Source organism: Scyliorhinus canicula, chromosome 12 (genome assembly GCF_902713615.1).
Source record: "Scyliorhinus canicula chromosome 12, sScyCan1.1, whole genome shotgun sequence".
Lineage (NCBI taxonomy): Eukaryota > Metazoa > Chordata > Chondrichthyes > Carcharhiniformes > Scyliorhinidae > Scyliorhinus > Scyliorhinus canicula.
In genome coordinates, this window is record NC_052157.1 from 123,197,381 (window position 1) to 123,220,121 (window position 22,741).

At 44.1% G+C, this 22,741-nt stretch overlaps 1 protein-coding gene across 4 annotated transcripts in view; it reads left to right on the plus strand.

Annotated features, from left to right (window-relative positions):
• The first annotated feature begins 793 nt into the window (after positions 1 to 793).
• Positions 794 to 22,741, plus strand: part of LOC119974772 (myeloperoxidase-like) — a 52,867-nt gene continuing 30,919 nt past the window's right edge. The window contains exons 1-5 of one of the 4 annotated variants that reach the window (XM_038813988.1): positions 794 to 880; positions 3,973 to 4,046; positions 18,207 to 18,300; positions 20,952 to 21,121; positions 21,720 to 21,852. In XM_038813988.1, coding sequence (XP_038669916.1) covers positions 3,974 to 4,046; positions 18,207 to 18,300; positions 20,952 to 21,121; positions 21,720 to 21,852 — 470 coding nt within the window. In that variant the 5' untranslated portion in view covers positions 794 to 880; position 3,973. Of the gene's footprint in view, positions 881 to 958; positions 996 to 3,972; positions 4,047 to 10,627; positions 10,705 to 15,689; positions 15,772 to 18,206; positions 18,301 to 20,951; positions 21,122 to 21,719; positions 21,853 to 22,741 lie in introns of those variants that run through there. The other 3 variants (XM_038813989.1, XM_038813991.1, XM_038813990.1) reach the window with 3 other exon arrangements.

A 22,741-nucleotide genomic window follows, 5' to 3' on the forward strand; every position in this document is an offset into this window, starting at 1 on the left:
CCCCGATGCTCCGCCCCCGATGGGTGGAGTTCCCGATGGCGTCGGTCACTCATGGTATTTATTTTCGGGAACTCGGTGTGCCGGCTGCGGACTAAGTCCAGCGCCGCCACAGTTGGGGGGGGGGGTTGTGGTGGGGGGGGGGGGGGGAGCCGGTCCGAGGGAAGGGGTGGCTTTGGTGGGGTCTGGGAACACTAGAGGGGGATGGTCCGGGGGTGGTGAATCTAGCCAATGGGGTTACTGCTTGGCAGGCCGCCACCGTACGCATGTGCGGCCATGGAGCCGGCAAGTCTCCGGCCATATCCACAGCCAGAGCTGGGTGCTCTATGCTGCGACCCGGCTAGCCCCCCACCAGATGGAGGATCAGTGGGCATTTTGCACTGTTTTCTCGGTCGTAAAACACCACCGTTCCCACGCTGGCGTCAGCACTTTGTCTCAGAATCAGAGAATCCAGCCCAGGATTTTAGGAGCTTTACGAAGGAAGGATAAAATGATTTTGTGAGGGAATTTCAGAAGATAGGAATTGCTGATCATGGTCCTTCAACCATTCATCGCAGCTTTTGAGCTGCTGGTGTAACATATCCCCACAGAATTCGTTGTTTCTCAATATATCACGAAATATATTCCCCCCTGTGTTGCAACGGCTTTGCAATCACACAATATTAAGTTGCTGCCCTACCAATCCAAATGCTTTGCTTATCTTAATGTCTTGCACCTCCTTCACAGGAAACTCCTTTCTTACTGAAATTTAAATTTGGTTCAGAAGGTCAAAATCTCATGTGATCGCTGAATACAATTTCAGTTGAGACCTGAAATACCAATTGTCTGAGCCCCTGGATTCAGAAGCTTGGCAGGCAAGATTGATGGTGCCATCTCTTTAAAGGTGGGTAAATGCATTTGAATGAATTACTTTAAAACAAGTTTAATTCGGAAGTTAATTATGCCAACGACAGCACCACTCTACTCTCTGATTAATGAAGTCAGTTCTGTGCTGCCGGGTTTGTAGCAGTTATTTCTTTTTTGTAATAATTGTCATTTGTAAAGATTATTAGTTCTGTGAATTACCCTTACAACTGTGCTCAATCGTAGGTAGATGGGAACAGAGAGGAGAGTGTAGGAAATAGACTGTTTTACTAGTGGGAGAATGGTTTAATTTCACCCGTATTTTATTACTGCTGCAAACTGAATTGAACTGAGGAATATCTTTGAGGAACAGGCAATGAGAAAGATTGTCCCAGTTGCATGAAACACATAGAATGCCAGAAGCGACTGATGCCCCATCCTGTGGAGGGCAGGATGATAACTGACGCTGTTTCATGTGTGTGGCATCTACTTTTAATCCGGTAACTGCCATTAACTTACCTCGGATAAGGGAGCAGCATGGTGGCGCAGTGGTTAGCACTGCTGCCTCACGGAGCCGGGGTCCCAGGTTCGATCTTGGCTCTGGGTCACTATCCATGTGGAGTGCACATTCTCCCCGTGTCTGCGTGGGTTTCGCCCCCACAACCCAAAGATGTGCAGGGTAGGTGGACTGGCCACGCTAAATTTCCCCTTAATTGGAAAAAATTAATTGGGTACTCTAAATTTAAAAAAAACATACCTCAGCTAACGTTACACACTAGAGTAATACATAAGCCATTATTTAGTCCATTTCAATTCTCTTCTTACACCTAGGGCTGCACTAAGGCAGACTTTCAACTGTTTCCATAGATAGTAATAACTGGAATAGGTTGCTTGTCTGTCGCCAGAGGCTTATAGCTTGAGGGGTGTCACTCCACATCTAGCGTGGCTGACCAGGAATATCTCCCACTCTTTTGCCATTGGCGCGTTGGAAGGATTTTCAGGTTGAAGCACTTAAGCTGTTTGACTACGTTATGAACGCACCTTCCTCCCGTGTTTGTGTGGGTTTCGCCCCCACAACCCAAAGATGTGCAGGCTGGGTGGATTGGCCATGCTAAATTGCCCCTTAATTGGAAAAAATGAATTGGGTACACTAAATTTATTTTTTAAAAATGAACGCACCTTCCTTGGCCACCAAGTCCTGGGGTGAAACTCGAACTCAGAGCTTCTGGGTCAGAGGAAGTTACGCTACCACAGGACTCCATTATTAAGTACAAGTCAGTAAATGAGAAAGTGTCAAAAGCTGGGCAACACTGTCAGTAAATTTAACTCTACTCTTGTGTTTCCAGTCATGTAATAATGTCCGACAAATTCAAGTGAAGGCATCTTTATCATAGAATTTACAGTGCAGAAGGAGGCCATTCGGCACATTAAGTCTGCACCGGCTCTTGGAAAGGGCTCCCTGCCCAAGCCCATACCTCCACCATATCCCCAAAACCCCAGTAACCCCGCCCAACACTAAGGGCAATTTTGGACACCAAGGACAATTTAGCATGGCCAATCCACCTAACCTGCACATCTTTGGACTGTGGGAGGAAACAGGAGCACCCGGAGGAAACCCACGCAGACACGGGGAGAATGTGCAGACTCTGCACAGTGACCCAAGCCGGAATTGAACCTGGAGCTGTGAAGCAATTGTGCTAACCATTAATGCAACATTAATGTGAGAGTATTTGCTCATGTAATAGCAATTGCGCGAGTGTGAGTGAAACATACCTGTCATTTTTCCCTATCACAAATCACTTTTATCAGCAGATTCAGTACGTTTCGGTGCAGATTTTTAAAAGGAGCAGCTTTACATTTCTGCCTTGTTTATCTTCCACATAGTTTACTTACTGATGTTTTAAAGTTTATATTCTGAACCTCAAATGTAGGATTATTTTGACAACAGTGCTAAATTCGGTGGCACAGTAATTAGTGCAGGAGGGAGTGGAAAGTTGCGAAGAGACTTTGCGCAGGCAAAACAGCGGCAGATGGGACTTTGATGTGGGTGAGTGTAAGGCTTTGCAGCTGAGAAGTCGATCTGAGTATTTTCTTATTGGTGAAAAGCGAGGGACTGAAAAGGGGAGAGATTTAGGTTTCCAGGTGCAGGAATCAAGAAAATGAACGAAAGAACATTTCGCATTTCGGGTGGGATTTTCCCGCGCTTCCCTCCAACTTTTCTGGTCCCACTGAAGGCGACTGACTCCCTGCGGCAGGATCCCCAGCTGTAGTCATCTGTGGGACTGGAAGGTCCCGCTATGGGACAATGGCTTCACCACAGAAAATCATGTCGCGGGGTGGGGTCGGACACTCCCACCCATCATGTTTTTCAAGCCACTGGGCAAAAAAATCATTCAGAGATTAATGGAATCTTAGCCTTTATTTCAATTGGGTTTGAACACAAAGAGGTGGAAGTTATGCTACAGTTCAAGAAAGCTCTGGTTAGTTTAATTGCGGAGGGCTATATTAAAATGTTAACACCACAGGTTGGGTTCCCTGTCCTCCAGCCATGTGTTTCACGGTGGCGTGCCATTCACTGGTGGCGGGATTCTCTCTTCCTGCCGCTTGTCAGTGGCGGGAGTGCGCTGCGGGTGGCAAAAGAGAAACCCAACAGTCTGAGAATTCCAGGCCACATCTCAGGAAAGAATGCAGTGTGAATATACCAGAGTGCTACCAAGGTGAAAACTATTATGGTTTGAGGACAGGTCGCACAGATTAGACATGTATGCCGTTGCGTGTAAACAAATAAGTATATAAAACAAATATGGGCTGGTTTAGCTCACTGGGCTAAATCGCTGGCTTTTAAAGCAGACCAAGCAGGCCAGCAGCACGGTTCGATTCCCGTACCAGCCTCCCCGGACAGGCGCCGGAATGTGGCAACTAGGGGCTTTTCACAGTAACTTCATTTGAAGCCTATTTGGGACAATAAGCAATTTTCATAAGTGACGGTCTAATTGAGGTGCTTAAAATCATTAAATGGTTTGATGGGGTAGTTAGAATGAAACAATTTCCTCTGGTACAGCAATTTATTCATTCCGAGCCTCTTCTACTAGCTGTCAGGCTGGCTCATGGAAACAAATGTTTTTCTTTTAGAATGATATCCCTGTGGTTCCTGGGTGTGTCCCTCGCTGGATTTCTCTGGACTGAGATAGATGGAGCTCCAGCAGGTAAGAAGCTGAACCAGGTGCTGAGTTTTTAAAGGTAAATTACCTTTAACAGATGTAATTTTTATTGCACGGCCGATTGGACAAATAGAGAGAATGCAGTCAATGTCGATATGTGTTTTGAGAAAAACGCAAAATCACGAGGAGGCTGGACGGAGCAGACAGGGAGAAACTGCCCCCGTTCACAAAACCATCAAGAGCGAGAGGGCACAGATCTAAAATGATTTGCAAAAGGAGGAAATGTGATGTGAGAAGGTTAGTTGATGAACAGGAAGATGAGAAGTACGGCAGATTTGAGGGTCACTCAGATTGAAGGAGCGTTGCAGGTGCACAAAACCAGAGGTATGTGCTGGGTTGGAGCTGAAAAACCGAAATATTTGCATCATGTTAGGAATGGTTGTGATAAACACCTTTTAATCTTTAAAGCACAAAATGTACATTTTCAAAGCTGTGTAAAATACAGGACATTTGTGAGTGAGCAAGGTAATTGATTTCATTTTGGATGGTTCTAGTAAGCTGATGGCGTAGACAATGGGAAGAATCACCTCCTTCTGCTTCGTAAATCCCTCAATGGTTCAGCTAAGCAGACTGTGTCACAAGTGATCATGGTTAACTTCTAGACCCCTGAAAGAAAATTAATTTAGGAAATTCAGGAGTGGCCGGTGTTCAGAAAGTAGAGATTTGACTGAAATGGAACTGATGTGACATATTTTTATGTCAGTGAATGCCTAGAAGGTAAATAAAGGTGAATCTGCGAGAGGGGGTGAGGAAGAAGCAAAATAAACTACCCTAATTAGAATCCTAGAATCTCTACAGTGCAGAAGGAGGCCATTTGGTCCATTGAGTCTGCCCCGACCCTATCTTCATAAACCAGTAATCCCACCTAACCTTTGGATACTAAGGGGCAATTTAGCATGGTCAATCCACCTAACCTACACATCTTTGGACATTCTTCATATCAAAAAATCTAAGCTAACACTGTTTTAGATGACCAAATGGCCAAGTGGGTGGCACAGTGGCACAGAGGTTAATACTGCTGCCTCACAATGCCAGGGACCTGGATTCGATTCCAACCTTGGCTGACTGTCCGTGTGGAGTTTGCACTTTCGCCCTGTGCCTGCATGGGTTTCTTCCAGTTGCTCCAGTTTCCTCCCACAGTCCAAAGATGTCTAGATTAAGTTACCGGGTTTCAGGAGTAGAGTGGGGTGTGTGGGGAAGTGGACCTGGGTAGGGTGCTCCTTTGGAGGGTCGGTGCAGACTCAATGGGCTGAGTGGCCTTCTTCTGCACTGTAGGGATTCTGCGGCAGTCAACATAAGAAGGAAAAGGAGGTCATCAAAAGCTGGATCTGCAGATACATTGGAACAACTGAAGTCATTCAGAGTAGATGGATATAATACATGATCCAAGTCTAGCCTCTTCACACTCCATCTGCCCCACCATCGGTGGCTATTCTTTCAGCTGTCTCAGCTCTAAGCATCAGAACTTTCTCCCTAAACCTCTCAGCTATCTCTCTTCCTTTCAAGGCCCTCCTTAACACCTACCTCTTTGACCAAACTTTAATCACCATCCTAATTTCTCCTTCTTAGGCTCAGTGCCAGTTTTTTTCCAATTGGGCTTCTGTAACAAATCTTGGGACAGTTTTCTACAGGAATGATGCTATGTCAATGCAACTTGTTGCTGCTGGTTGCTTCATGAACCAAAGTTTAATGGAAGACCTGAGGGACAATGCTTACTTCATTTCCTTGTAAAATAATGCAGTTGATTATCAGAGGGAAATGTGAGGATTCATTTAACAACGATAGCCCCATAAACAGCAGCTCATGTGACTCCCACAGGTAAAGGTGCTTGCAACCTGATCAATTTTCCGATATATTTGAGGAAATGAATACAATGAAAATAATTAGAGGAATTAGGTTGATTTGAGGATGGGAATTCACCAGGCCTCTTGTTTTGGGATCATTACTGTTTCAAATTTAAATCAATGGCTTGAATTCAGAAACCAACACAAATTCGTAGGTTTGGACATGATTTTGAACCAGGAGTGGTGGCATTGAAGGTACCTACTCGAAAAATTACAATAAGTTAAATTATATGGGTACAGATAAGAATGATTGGTGATGCTTGATGCAAAAGTATTATAATGTGTATATAATATAATCTTATTGTGGTGGCTTGAGACATACACTGTAGCTTCCCGTATTAAACAAAGTGGTTTATTGATGAAAGGCAAAGGCAGTTAGAAAACAGGCACAGAGCATTACAACCAGGTGGGGGGCAGGGGGATCGTTCACCGGGTAGGGGGGGCCTCATGGATGCCCAGGGGAGCGATCAGGCGGCACTGATCCAGAGGCGCGTGCCATCTCATGGGGACCTACATTTTCCATGATGGTCCGCTGTGCGACTCCACCATGTCGCACGGACGGCCACCGCAAGCCGCCACCGTGCGCAAGCTCAGACTCCGACCGGAAGTTCGGGGCCCTGTATCCGCAGCCAGAGCTGCGAGAAGCACTCCGGGGTCCTGCTTGCCCACTGCAGGTAGGAGAATCGCTCAGGACTTTCTTAAGGAAAGTCCAAGTGAAACACCAGCGTTTTGATGCTGGCTTGGGGACATAGCCCCATTTTTGGAGAATGCAGCCCGAGGTCTTTATTCTCCAGCTACCTGATCCACACTGCCCGGGGTCCTGCTCCCAGGACCCCGCGCAAACTCCTCGTTGGCCAGGGTTCACGCGCTCCCACATGATTGGTCCTGAGCCAACTTAATTGTGGTCTCCGTCAGAAGCTTCTTCTGGTGTATGTCTCATACACATTAAGGTTATCGGCCTCACAAACCAGCGGTCATGCAATATGTCGCTGAGCACGGACCCAAACTCACGGTGCTCAGCAAGCTGGTGGAACCTGGCTATGAAAGCTGAGACAGACTTTTCATAGACCCTCACTGTAGAATTAAACTTGTAACATTGGAGGATAATCTATGGCTTTGGGTTGTAATGTTCTTTACCCAATAGGTCTGGGGCCTGCATATTGTCAGAAGTTTCACCATCTGCTTGTACTCGCCTGTGATCTCATTCGTGGTAAAGAAGAAACTGAGTCGATATACTGTTCGTCATGTATCAGTGGAGCTCGGCTACTTAAAGGCCTCACCCTACCACACATATGCAATGGATCTACAATTGAATATAACATTTTGTGTATTGGAAGTAAAAGTGGGCAACATATTTACTCCATGAATGTTGTTACAATAACTAATAATGAAGTTGAAAGAGACCTTGGAGTTTTAGTAGATTCAATATTCAACATTACAACAAATACAGAGCAGCAATCAATAAAGAATGGCAAACTACATACCCTGTCACAGTCGACAATGGGTTTGACTTTAATCAGCTGTCATGCTGAAAGAATAATTTCAATTTGAATTTCAAATTACTTTGTCACCTACTATTTTGTCAAAGGACATTCTGGTCAAACTCTACCATGCTGCATCTGATGGCACCTCAAGTACTGTGTCCACTTTTAGTTGCTGAGAAACAGGCTGTGGTATCGGAAGAAGGTAAATAAAAATCAAATACTGCAGATGCTGGAAATCTGAAATACAAACAGATTTTGGATAAACTCAGCAGGCCTGGTACATCTGCGGAGAGAGAAGCAGACTTAAAGCTTCAAATCCATATGACCCTTCTGCAGATAACCCTTCTTTAAAAAGGTATTGAGGATACTCAAACACTTCTCTGTTTTTTTTTTGTTAATCAGACCACTCCTTCTTTCGAAAGATCATGGGCAGGATTCTCCGTTGCCGATATCGTAATCGGCGATCGGACGGAGATCCCTTCCGAAGCCCAAACTGGGGCGGCACCGGTTTGACACTGGTTTTCGAGTCTCCGCCCCCTCCGAAATGGCGTTATTGCATCGTGCGCCAGATGCCATTGGAACAACGTTGGCGCGTCATCAGAAGGCCCTCCCCCGATGCTCCGCCCTCGGTGGGCCGAATGCATGACCACGCGGTTGGCGTGTGGTCTGAGCGGTCGGAACTGTGTTCAGCGCCGCCACAGTCGGTCGGGCGCCATGCTGCTGGCCGGGGAGGCTTCTGTGAGAACTGGGGGAACTGGTGGGAAGTTGCCAAGGGGTGGCCAGGGATTGTCCTGTAAGGCTGTATTTGGCGGGTAAGGTCCGCGCACGGCCGGCGCTATGTTGTACGGCATGACCGCTGCAGGTCACTGCAGTGCGCATGCACGGCTATGGACCCTGCCATTCTCTGGCCATTTTTGGTGCAGGAGCTGGGACTTTTACCCGGCGCCGCTGCTAGTTCCTCACAGGTCCCGTAATCGGTGAGCGTTCGGTCCCAATTTTGGCATTGTAAAATGCCACACTTCCCACGCCGGCGTCGGCACTTAGCTACAGAAACGGAGAATCCAGCCCCATGCCTTAAATCACAATAGACTTCCAGAAATATTGAGTTCCACTACAAAGCAATGCACCTCTAAATATTCATTGGGGTTTTGCAAAGAGGAGTTGCAAAGTTAATGGTAGACTTGTGACATATAATCAGAGTTCATGGTCCTTCTTCTTGTTTGCTTTATTTAATTATTTTACTAATTTATGCGACCTTGACAAAGCTCATTAGGTTGCAGAATTTATTCATTCCTAATTGCCCTTGAGAAGGTGGGAGTAAGCTGACTTGTTGAACTGCTGCCGTCCCCATGGTCCATGTGGGGTGGGTACACCCACAGTGCTGTTTAGACGAGAGTCCCAGGACTTTGACCCAACAATAATGAAGGGGCAGTAGTTCCAAGTCAGGATGGTGTGTAATTTAATGGGGAATTGCAGGTGGTGGTGTTCCCCATGTGCCTACTGCCTTTGTTCATCTCAGTAATAGAGATCACACCTCTTTGGAAGGTGCTGTTGGATCAGCTTTGGCAAGTTGCTGCAGTACATCTTGGAGATGGTACATTCCATCACATGCCTGACTTGGAAAAGCCACAGAATTCCCAACCACTGAGCTGCTCATGAAACCACAGTATTCATGTGGCTGGCAAAGTTAAGTTTCTGGTCCCCCAGGCTGTTGGCTATTCAGTGGTGCTATAGCAGTTGAATTTCAAAAGGACGTTTCTGGACTTTCTTTTATTGGAGATGGTCAATGCCTGGCACTTGTGAAGCAAGAATGTTACTTATGCACAGCATCCCAAGCCTGAATGTTGTCCCAGTCTTGCTGTATGTAGGGATTGGCTGCTTCTTTCCATGATGGAGTTGGAAATGGCGCTGAACACTGCAATATTTAGCAGATGTTCCCACTCTTTTGATGGTGGAATGGTCATTGTTGAAGCAACTGACAACTTACTCCTGTAATGTGTTGGAACTGAGATGATTTGCCTTCAATACCCACAACCTTCTTCCTTTGTGCTGGCTATGATTCCAGATTTTTTTTATTGAATTCAAGTTTCACCATCTGCCATGGTGGGATTTGAACCCTGATCCCCAAAGCATTACCCTGGGTCTCTGGATTACTAGTCTAGCGACAATACCACTATGCCACCGCCTCCCCACAAAGTATTTTGTGCAAACTTTCCTCACACGAAATGATAAATGTTTGATGTTTCTACCTGGTTTCGAACCGGGGACCTTTCGCGTGTGAGGAGAATGTGACAACCACTACACTACAGAAACCACTTGGCTATGATTCCAACCAGTAGATATTTATTTTCCCCTGATTCGCATTGATTTCAATTTTGATTGGACTCCTTGATGCCACACTCAATCAAAAAAATGCTGCTTTGATGTCAAGGGCAGCCACTCTCACCTTGCTCTGGATTTCAACCCTTTTGTCCATGTTTTGATCAAGACTGTAATGAGATCTGGAGCCAAGTGGTTCAGGCAGAACACAATTTAGGCATCAATCAGCAGGTTGTTGGTGAGTAGGATCCAATTTATTTGAATTGTTAAATTAATTAAGTTTGCAACTAATTATGAAATTATGAAAACTACATATTTTAGATTTTTCTGTTATTAATCAGGTAAGCTCATATGTACCACCCTGCCCTCACACCCTACCCTCATCAGGGGAGACAGAGAAGCACTGGAAACAATTTAATGAGCCACCAAATTGATCCTATTGTCAGGAGCTTGCAAGGACATACAAATTGAAAAGCCCCTGAAATTCAAAGGGAAAAGTGAGCAGAACTTCCCCAAAAAAAATCAGATTCTTTGCAAATGAGGATACACTCTGTGAACCTATATGGAAGTGGTTCACAGTTAACGTCATGAAGCCATTTCACATAAATTTGCAAACAGCTTAACCCACGTCAATGTGATTAACCTTTTATTTTGGCTACAGGGTTCGTTAAGCATCAATTACAAAGTCAAAACTGTGCAGGTTTTCTAATGCTTGTCTTCGCGTTCACATTTGGTGTTCTATGCTCTCTTCAAAGCTGGCATGAAACCAGCAAGAGCAGTTGGCAGAGCATGGAGATCTGTCAGCAATGAATGAAACTGATCCTCCCTCAATTATTTTGGCCACAGGTTCTGCTCATGGAACAGTGCGAGCTTGCCAAACATCAGTCAGTCTGGCTCAGTGTTAAAGGACCCAGACAACTGGTGCTGCAAGTTCCATTAAATTCAGCACCATGAACTGGATAGGATACCGCACTTAATGAAAGAGTATATTACCAGGTATTGTATCTGAATGATTACGGTGCTGTGTGAGCAGCTGAGTGATTATGAGTTCAAATTACCACTTGGCAAGTTGCAAAACAAGTACCCATAAATCAGGTATTTCAGGCTGAGCATTAGAAAAAAGAACAGTGCTCAATCCATGCCTGAGGTCTCACCTGCAATCAATCCTGATGTAACATGCTATTTGGTGGCAGTTTGCCAAGCAGAGAACTCGCGCAGTGTTGAAACAATAGTGTACCAACTGTTTGCATTGCACTTCATAAGGGGGCAAGAACATATTTGGAATACACTGTCCAGTTCACAGAGGGTTCGATAAGATTCGAAACACGAGCAATGAATGCCTCTCTTCGCTAGGGCTGACCTTTCTACTCTTTCTGTGATGAACAACTCCTTTCTTTCTGAGTCGCTAAACTGTTTGGCGTATGCTTCTCTGGACAGGTTGTTGGCTTAAATCAAGATGATGTTGACTGGTTCTGGACGTTGCCTCCATTTCTCACAGAAACTGCATGCTCCATCGCTCGATACGCTGATAGATCAATTTTGATATCCACTGGCTCGTTCTTTACTTGAGCAGCAGATGTTTTCTGGCATAAACAAATTACTGCAGATATTGAAATCTGAAACAAAAACAGAAAATACTGGACAATCTCAGCAGGTCTGACAGCATCTGTGGAGTGAGAAGGGAGCTAATATTTCCAGTCTGGAAGACTCTTTGTCAAAGCTATAGACTCAGAGAACTGGAAATAGGATGAGATTTATACTGTGGTGGGGTAGGGGAGAGGGGTGGGCGCGGAGCAGTGGGACTGGATAGAGGGCCCTTGATAGGTGGAGTGTGACGATGATGTCAAAGACAAAGGCAGTAGGGAAGAACAGCTTCTTCGCTACTGCCATCAGACTTTTGAATGCACCTACCTCGTATTAAGTTGATCTTTTCTCTACACCTTGCTATAACTGTAACATTATATTCTGCAGTCTCTCCTTCCTTCCCTATGCACGGTATACATTGTTTGTACAGCATGCAAGAAACAATATTTTTCACTGTATACTAATACATGTGGCAATAATAAATCAAATCAAAAATGTAATGGAGAAACAGGCAAAAGGACTGTTAATGGGGGTGAGCATGACGAGGAAGTGTGCTGATACTGGCACACTAAGAGATCAGAATGGCAGAGGTAAGCAGTATGTCAAAGAACAACTTGGAACAGGGAACAGGTGGCCCTAGTGGGGAGGGGTGAGGGGGGGGAGACATTGATGAGGGAAAAAGGTATCGTAGAAAGAAATGAAAATAAATTGATGGAAATAAAAATGGGATGGAGGTGGAGGAGAGGATTCACAGTCTGAAATTGTTGAATGTTTTCTGATGTTGTGCATTTGTTACATGGAATTTTACAGAGAGAAACAGGGCATTCTTCTTGACAGATTTTTGTTGGTGTTTCTGCTCCAACACAGGCCTCCCCCACCTTATTACCTTTCAGCCTATAAAATGTTCTTCTACTCATCCAGCCTCATGTACTTAGCTAGCATTCTCTTAACCTTATCCATGCTAATTGCTTCAGTCACTTCTTGTGATATCAATTCCAGATTCTCCTGATTTCTTTATTTTATTTATTATTTATCATTGTGGTAAACACCACTAGTGATATATTGCATGTATTACGGCACTGTCCGTGTATTACAGGTACTACGGTAAATCCTTGCCTATTGGCTCCTCCCAGCAGGCGGTGTATAAAAGTGTGTGCTCTCTTGCGCTACTCCCATTCTGGTTCCAGCTGCAGGAGGCACAACATCTTGTGCAATACAGCCTCGCTTGTTTCACCATTCTCGTCTCGTGGTAATTGATGGTACATCAATCATATTGATGGCGCTCCAAGAGGAGAAGAAATCAGTTGGAAGCAGCTGAAGGCTGTAAGTGGATCCAACAGGCCTGAACTGGAACTAACGGTTCCTGGCTGGTATACACTGGGAAGTGTTGTATTAATGCAGGTATCTATGATGAGGCAGGCATGTAGCTTTAAGAGAGCTAATTGCCACATAATGCCATGTGATATTCTTGTATTAAAGTACCAGCCTCACCTTTAATAACTGCCACTGTACCTTGGAATTTATCAGGAAAGTCAGTTAATCTATTAAGTAATAGTACCCAGGTTACATAGATGTCTGCGATAGAGATGTAATGTATTTAGTTGCTCCATGAATAAATCTTTTGTTACGTATTCTCAGCAAGAACACCATTTTTGTGTTCACATTACACAAGCGAACATGATAACACAAGAGCACACCATGGTGGCAGCTGATGCCTGTTATTCAAGGCCAGGGCTAGCACCTTTATACAACAATGCCACATAGCATCACCTCTCTTAAAACTACAAGCTTGCCTGATCATAGATACATGCGATCATACAATAGGAATAACCTCGGCAACTACTGTGTCAACAGGAAAGCAGTTTGGTTCCCCAATCATCATCTAGTTGGCAGAAGAATTGGGCAACCATCTTTGCTGTAGCCAGTTGTAATTCACTGGAAACTGTTGACTTTTGAACAGGGGACGAACCAATGCGTACCGCAGCTGTCAGTTATCAGACTGGACAGGGCAGCACGGTGGCTCAGTGACTAGCATTGCTGACTCACAGTGCTGAGGTCCCAGGTTCGATCCTGGCTCTGGGTCACGGTCCGTGTGGAGTTTGCACATTCTCCCGTGTTTGCGTGGATTTCGCCCCCACAACTCAAAGATGTGCAGGGTGGGTGGATTGGCCACGCTAAATTGCCCCTTAATTGGAAAAAATAAATTGGGTACTTTAAATTTATTTTTTAAATTAAAAAAAACGTTATCAGACTGGACATCCCTATTCCTATGTGACAGCTGAAAAACTATACATCCCTGTTCCTGTGCATCAGTTGTCGAACTGTACATTCCTGTTCCTGTATGTCAGTTATCAGACTGTACATTCCTGTTCTGTGTCAGTTATCAGACTGTACAATCTTATTCCTACGTGTCAGTTATCAGACTGTGTATCCCTGTTCTTGTGTGTCAATTATCAGACTGTACAACTCTATTCCTGTGTGTCAGTTATCGGACTGTACATCCTGTTCCTGTGTGTCAGTTATCAGACTGTACATTCCTGTTCCTGTGTGTCACTTATTGGACTGTACATCCCTGTTCCTGTTTCAGTTATCAGACTGTACATTCCTGTTCCTGTGTGTCAGTTATCAGACTGTACATTCCTGTTCCTGTGTGTCAGTTAATGGACTGTACATCCCTGTTCCTGTTTCAGTTATCAGACTGTACATTCCTGTTCTTGTGTGTCAGTTATCAAACTGTACATCCCCACTCCTGTGTGTCGGTTAACAGACTGTACATCCCCGTTCCTGTGTGTCAGTTATCAGATTGTACATCCCCATTCCTGTTAACAGTTATCAAACTGTTCATCCCTATTCATGTGTGTCAGTTATCAGAATGTACATCCCCGTTCCTGTGTGTCAGTTATCAGATTGTACATACCTGTTCCTGTGTGTCAGTTATCAGATTGTACATACCTGTTCCTGTGTGTCAGTTATCAGACTGTATATCCCTATTCTTGTGTGTCAGTTATCAGCTGTCCATACCCATTCCTGTGTGACAGTTTTCACACCGTACATCCCTATTCCTGTGTGTCAGTTATCAGACTGTCCATACCCATTCCTGTGTGGCAGTTATCAGACTGTACATTCCTCTTCATGTGTGACAGTTATCATACTGTATATCCCTATTCTTGTGTGTCAGTTATCAGCTGTCCATACCCATTCCTGTGTGACAGTTTTCACACCGTACATCCCTATTCCTGTGTGACGGTTATCAGACTGTACATTCCTCTTCATGTGTGACAGTTATCAGACTGTATATCCCTATTCTTGTGTGTCAGTAATCAGCTGTCCATACCCATTCCTGTGTGTCAGTTATCAGACTGTCCATACCCATTCCTGTGTGTCAGTTATCAGACTGTCCATACCCATTCCTGTGTGACAGTTATCAGACTGTACAACCTTCTTCGTGTGTGACAGTTTTCACACCGTACATCCCTATTCCTGTGTGACAGTTATCAGACTGTACATTCCTCTTCATGTGTGACAGTTATCAGAATGTACATCCTTCTTTGTGTGTGACAGTTTTCACACCGTACATCCCTATTCCTATGTGACAGTTATCAGACTGTACATTCCTCTTCATGTGTGACAGTTATCAGACTGTACATCCTTCTTTGTGTGTGACAGTTTTCACACCGTACATCCCTATTCCTGTGTGACAGTTATTGGATTTACATCCCCGTTCCTGTGTGACAGTTATCAGACTGGACAGAGTTTGCTTCCATGCTCATGTGTTGCTATCAATTTGTGCCAAATGCCTGTTTGCTATATTTATTAGATTGTATACAGTCTCTTCACTCAGCTGATATGGAATCCCTCAAATACTTTTCTTAGCACCTGTAGAATGAAGTGCGATGAGATATAAGATATAACAGAGAGCCCAGGAATACTAATTGTGTAATAACAGCAATATGTGCTCCTGAGAAGAATGTGGCTCCCATTGTGCTGCTCTCACTTCACAGGCCAAACTAGCAGCAGTGGTCCTGTTTGAAATTCCTGTCTGGTAGCTGCTGCTGAATTCCTGAGCACTGCATGAGCGTGTTGTTGGCTGGTCTGCTTTGTTTGTTGTGGGAGGAATGACCAAATTGACCAGCTCTCTGATGTTGTAGAATTATGCATCGATTTAAATCAGAGTTGGGTGCCACGCAAAATGTGTTCAAATTTAAGTTGCCGTGTTTCAGAGAATGGCACAAAGGAGAACAGAATGGAGAGATATTAGTTTGCCTTTCTGCTGCACTGTAAAAATAAGCGTACAATGGACTTTAGGGAGCTGCTTGATAAATGTGTTCCAGCCTCCACCTTCATACTCCTTGCTAAGCAACTGCATCGACACAACAGAGCTAGCTACTTGCTCGAAACTGCTGAAAAGAAGAATGCAGAGAATGACTTTCCCTCAGAACAGTGACAAATGAGTGCTGGCAGAAAAAAAACAGAATGGCAGTGAGTTTGGGAAAAACTGCAGCAGTGAGTGGGCTGTTTTGGAACGCTGGAAAATGTATATTTCATGAACCGTGACCAACTGTTGTTGGCACGGTGGCACAGTGGCTAATACAACTGGCTCACAGCACCAGGGACCTGATTCCAGCCATGGGCAACTGTATGGAGTTTGCACGTTCTCCCTGTGTCTGCGTGGATTTCCTCCAGCTGCTCCAGTGTTTTCACAGGCTGGGTGGATTGGCCATGCTACATTGTCCCTCAATGTCCAAAGATGTGTAGGTTAGGTGGGGTTGCAGGGATAACACGGAGAAGTGGGGCTAGGTAGAGTGCTCTTTCAGAGGATCCATACAGATTCAATGAGCCAAATAGCCTCCTTCCGCATTGTAGCAATTCTATGATTCTATGTGAATGAAGTGGTTTGAATTAATTAAAGCCAGTTGACAAGTTGACAGCGAAAAATAAATATCTGCCTCAGCTGCGGGGGAATTCCATAATTTCTGTTGCCAACTTTAATTGTTAATATATGACACTAGTGTTGAAAATAAATTCATTCACAACATTCTAAATAAGTATTTCACAGGCTGGAAAAATACCCATTTTTTAAATGTAAATCGATTTTGAGTTGCATGCATGTTCAATTGTTCCATTTTTAATTTATTTTTGCACAAACAAAATTTCATGGAAGGCATTACTGACAATTTAAATGAAGGATTTCCCATGTTAAAATTCACACAAGTAGGAGCATGAGTAGATCAAATAGCCGATCGAGCTTGTTTATACAGATGGCCCAGAGCCCCAACTATAGGATTATGCAGATAAAAGCAAAATACTGCAGATGCTGGAAATCTGAAATAAAAACAGAAAATGCTGGATTAACTCAGCGGGTTTGGCAGCATCCATGGAGATAGAAACAGATTTAACATTTTGGATCTAAATGATTCTTATACAGTAGGATCATTTAGATCCAAAACGTTAACTCTGTTTCCCTCGCCACAGATTCTACCAGCCCTGTTGAGTTTATCCAGCATTTTCTATTTTTGTTATAAGATCATACAATCTGGTCAACCAAATAGAAAATGTCTTTCCTTCGCCAGTTAGCATGTTTGGCACAGACACTGTGGCACTCTCAGGCATTTTAAAACTTATTTTCAAACATTTTCAGAGTAAAGATCTACTTAAAAGCCATGTAAACACCTAATAGGGGAGAAGAAAGCAAATAGAAGAGGAAAACTGAGATATAAATGGAGAGAGGAGGAAGAAGGAAGTGGGAGAGGGAGGAGCAAGAAGAGAGAGAGAAAACACGAACGGGATATGAAGTACTGTAGAAGTTCCCGTCCAAGCCACTTACCATTGTGACTTGGAAATATATCGCTGTTCCATCATTGGCGCTGGGTCAAAATCCTGGACCTGCCTCCCTAACAGCACTGTGGGTGTATCTACAAACCAATCTGCTCCAGAAGAATCTAGTAAGGATCAGTGAATTGTCATTAACAGACCTTAGTTTGATATGCTAGGATATTCCGCATGTAAAATTCACAATGTGTAATATTTAATGGATTTTATTTAAATAAAACTCATTTTGATGAGATCTGAGCAAATAAAGAATATTGTGTATAACCTTGCTTTATGTATAACCATTTAATTAGATTTACATTTGCTTTGAATATCACAGTAGGTTCTATAACTGCTGTCATTTCAAATCTATTTGTTTCCAATTTTATGTTTACATGGACTGCAGAGGTTCAAGACTCACTACCACCTTCTCAAGGACAATTAGGAATAGGCAATACATGTTGACCTATCCAACGATGCCCATAATCTCTTGAATACATTTTTTAAATGGGAGAGAGGAGGGGGAAGGAGAGAGTAGCTGAATGAATAACTGAGAGAGAAGTGAACAGAAGGAATTGGGGAAAGGCGAATTGGGAGGCAGGGAATGGGCAGGGCTACAACCTTTGTTGGGAGGAAGGTGAAGTATGGGCTCCTGGCAGAATCCCCACCATAGTAGATGTGAACAGAAATGATGAAGATGCAGATTTCTGTCACAAAAAGGAGAAGCCTGCAGTTAGTGAAGTGCCTCAAAGAACTTTATTAGCAAGGTGGACAAAAGATTCTGAATAGCAGGCCCTCCAGATAAGTTCGGGAAGAGCTGAAAAAAGGACCATTCTTCAGTATTAATGACCTTCATTCGTCATAAAACGTCAACACCTTCTCCTCCCCACCTCAAAATAAAAGAATTTAATGTTTTCCATAAGTTAGAATACTGGTAATTGAAAGGAACGAGCACTCCTGAACGACCACATTGTCTATCCTGCGACATCGCTTGTGTTATTAATTTACGAATGAATTATCTAAATAAAAGAATGAACTAAAAAATCAGGGTGAGTAGGGAGTTTCCATAAGTTTACTGAGCGGCTGCATTCCTACTTTGTGTACAGATTCTAAGGGAGCCCTGAGCAGTGGGTTCAAGCGAAGGACTCCACAGGAAGCTTTCAAAATGATCCACCAGTTGTACAAAGAGTTCAGAGATGAGTGAGTATTAATCTCAGGAACACTGCCCTCGAAGTGGATTCGCCTACAATTTATGTGATTAGAATAACTTGTTTTGGCCGGGTCAAGTGACCTTACAATGATTCCTGTTCACAATTAGTCTTGCTGATAATTTTTCACGCTGAATGAATATCCAGTCAACCGTGAGTAATGATAATGAAATTATTTCCCCCTTTTGTTTTGCCAATCAACATTCCTTATTGTGTAGCTGTCATTTTCCTACTGTCATACATTGCCTTGATATAAGATTCAGATTTTGCGTCATTTCATGGTTTATTTGCTTAACTGTGCCGAATTTCCCTTGTATTAATTGTCTGCCACATCCCTTAATGTCAGCAACATATTTGCTAATAACACAAGAATTAAGCTACTTTGAATGGGTCGAAGAACATGGAACCCAAAGCAGAGCTTCTGCACTTCTGGTCAAGTACAGCTATTTATTCCTTAACAGCAGTTGATTAATGTGGCCCAATCTTCAGTTCATTCCGAAAGCCATCACTCACTCCAATAATGAGAAAAAAAGGAAAGAAGTTGCATTAATATAACCTTAGAATGATGACAATGTCAACACAAAAGGTAATCTGACTCTAATGAGAAAGAGTAAAGACTAGTTCCAGTGTCTTATCCAATAAAATGCATAATCTCTTAAATTGCCTAATAGGACAGATTTGTGCCTGCATTCAGTCAAAGAATAAAGTAGGAAAGATTACAGCTTGGACACATATCATTTGATGCCTCATGTCTGTTCTGGTATCTTTCTGCATATCATAAAGTTAGGGTGAAATTTTCTGACCCTTCTGCTCCCGCTGAAGGCAACACCCTCATGACAGGGTCTGTGGCAGCAAGGTGGGTAAGCCATACAAAATGCTATAAACTTCGGCCGACAGGAAGGCCCCCCACTGGTGGCCATTGGTGTGCTGCCGCCAGAAAACATGCCGCAAGGCAATGAGTGGGGGGTAGGGGGACAGGACGGACACCCAGGTCGTGGCTGTCCCCACAACAGATCGCGCGCGCCCGCCGATCGGTGGCCCCCGACCACGGGTCTGGCTGTCGTGAAGGCCCCCCCCCCCCCCCCCCCCGGAGTCTGATCCCCCCACCGGAACGGCCACCGCAGCCGCAGGTCCAAGCTCCCGCCAGGTGGAACCATGTTAGAACCACGCCGGCGGGAACTCAGCCGGTCAACCACGGAGAATCGCCGCAGGGGCCTCTTTCAACTGTAATGAGAAAGAGTAAAGACTAGTTCCAGCGTCTTATTCAATAAGATGCAGAATCTCTTAAATGACCTAATAGGGTAGATTTGTGCCTGCATTCAGTCAAAGAATAAAGCTAGAAAGATTACAGCTTGGACACATATCATTTGATGCCTCATATCTGTTCTGGTATCGTTCTGCATATCATAAAGTTTTCAGAACAGACATGCGGCATCAAATGATATGAGTCCAAGCTGCGGCTGGTGGTGATTCTCTGGTCGCCGGTCTCCGGTCCCAGCGTCACAGGCCGTCTCGACGTCAACTCTGATTCTCCGAGCTGGCGCGGGCTCGGAGAATTCCGACCCAGGGGTTTGAAATAGGGTCAATTCCACCTCCACATGCGCAAGGTTAAGCCTAATGCAGCTATAACTGGTCCACAGAGTCCACTTAACCAGAACCTGAATCAGCAGGTACTTCCTGGAGGTGGAGGACAAATGTGAACGGTGCCAAGAAGGCGCGGCCAACCACGCCAACATGTTCTGGTCTTGCCCCAGACCTGCTGGGTTTTGGACAGATTTCTTCAAGGCAATGTCTAAGGTGATGGCGATGAGGGTGGAGCCATGCCCAAGAATAGCATCCTTCGGGTTCTCAGAACAGACAGATCTATTCATGGGGAGGAGGGCCAATGCACTTGCCTTTGCCTCCCTACTCGCCCGCCGGAGAATCCTTCTTGGCTGGCGGTCAGCAGCACCACCCAAAGCTCCAGACTGGCTGTCCGACCTTTCGGAGTTTCTCCAAGTGGAGAAAATTACATTCGGCATCCGGGTGTCGGAAGAGGGCTTCCACAAAATGTGAGAGCCATTCACTTGGTGTTCCAAGACCTGTTTGTAACCAACAACTAAGAAGCCAAAGAATAGGAGGGGGGTAGCCATGGCATAGCAAGGATGTGGGGGGAGGGAGAGGAGAGTGAAAGGGGGACAGGGAGACATGGAACCCAACCATGTCCAACAAAAGAAGCATGAGAAGCAAGGGGGGAGGGGACAGGAAAAGAAAAGAAGGGGGCGGGGATGGGCAGGGGCAACAACCAGAACCAAAGAAACAGTGGGGAATGAAAAACAGGAAACCACAACCACCACTGTAAATAATGCAAGAGAAAGAACAACGATGTATGTATGTAAATAATTGAAACAGACCGATTTGTAAATATTTTCCTTTTTCTTCTGTCTCCTATTGTTTGTGCATACTTATCCTTGTTTTGTGTACCACAAAAAAATCGATAAAAACATTAAAAAATAATAAGGTTCAATCTCAAGGTGTTGAGATTGTTGTAAAATTACATTGATCTCCTTGGTTACCCTACATTTTGGTCTCTCAGAATAGAAGGGACTTTTTGAAAAGTTGCCAACAGTGACCGGGTTTAAGATTTCTTTCCTCTTCCTACAGTGAAAGAAATATTAATAAGGCATCCCTGACATCTTTAGACCTCCTAAGCTTCTTCAAGCAGCTTACAGTAGCAACCAGGAAAGAACAATCTGCTGATGCTGTGGAGACTGCATTGAGATTCATCCAATACCACGTTCACCTGAATCACCAGTGGCCACATAACATATCAGGTCAGTTCAGAAGTAACTTCTGGCAGAAGCACCTCTCAAACTCAAAGCAATTTAGGTCAGTGCTCAATAAGTGCCTCGAAGGTTTATGCATGCCTGCTAAATAAGTATTGACAGATTGTTCGTCAAAGTATATTCCTATTTTCCAAATTATTTTAAACTGCCAGCACACCTAAATAAAACACAATTTTGTGCTTTCTCAGCTCTTGCAGCATCTTCCATATGCTGAAATTGAGGAGATGGACCAACATTAGGAAAAGGATAGAATAGGAGCCAATTCAAGAATTGATGGTTGACCAATATAAAGCATGAATTTCAAAGAATTATCAATCACCTCAGAATGAAAAAAATGGTCAAAATGCAGAAATATTACAGCTGCATCCAGCCACATCCAGTTGCCATGGTGACCAATAAATAATACAACCTCCATATTCCTTGGGCCACTTTCCACGCTTATATTCAGGGAAAATGATCTATGATTATGTCTCTGAATGTGGCGATTAGAATTAAAATATAAAATCTGTTATTTATCTCTTAATAATTTCCCATAATATTTGAGGTTGCTTGCACTAATCACCAACTAATGTCCTTTTTCCCATAGATCTTTTAACCTTGACTGATCTGGACAGTAAGACACACACTACAGAGTGTTCAAGAATTCTCCAACCCTCTGACTGCAAGAACAGCTGCTGGTCCAACCGATACCGAGACATAAATTCCAACTGCAACAACAGGTACTTGAGTACAACATCACTCACTTATCATTCAAGTTAGATTTTATTAAGAAAAAGTGAGGAGAAAGGGTGAATTATTTAAATTATTACTGTATGTGGACTGAATAAGTAAACAGCCAAATGTGACAATACCTAACAATAATAAATCTGTACCACATCGTCTGCAGGTGCTGCATCAAAGCAACAATGATAAATCTGCATTTATACAGCAATTTCACAGTAAAGCTAGCAAAGCTAGTAAAGCTAACAAACCACATAAACGGATGTTAGGACAGGTGACCAAAAGCTTGGTTGAATGAGTAGATTTTAAGAAGCCTCTTCATGGTGAAGAGAGAGGTGGAGTAGCAGAGTAGTTTAGGCAAGAAATTCCAGTGTTTGAGTCCTGGGCAGCTGCAGACAGAGGCTGGGATATTTTGCTCCTGTTTGCGTCGGGCGGGTTCAGTGACGGGAGTGGAAAATATCGGGAGCAGTGCAAAGTCGCCTTTTACATTGATGTGAAAGCTTGCTGCGATCGTCCCCTCCCCGCATCAGTGGCAGGCGACGTTTCCAACCTTCAATGTCAGGAACCTAATTTTAGTATATTAGCATCTCTCGGGATTTCCTGGCAGCCATCGCTTCCTGGTGATCTTCAAAGTGTGGCTGCTGTGCCCTCGGGCGGCCTCTAAATGTAGCGCCCGAAGATTGCAGCACTGAGGTGATGGTGAGATGGGTAAATCAGAGGCCAAACCGCCAGCGATACTACATGGCATCCGTGCATGAAGTTTTGATTTAATAATTCCCACACTATATGGTGGGAAAAGCCACCCATTGCTATCAGCATGCTCAACATTGCACTTCCTGCCCGTCATTGGTCTTTGCCGATTTCCAAGAAACTTTCGCCCACAGTTGC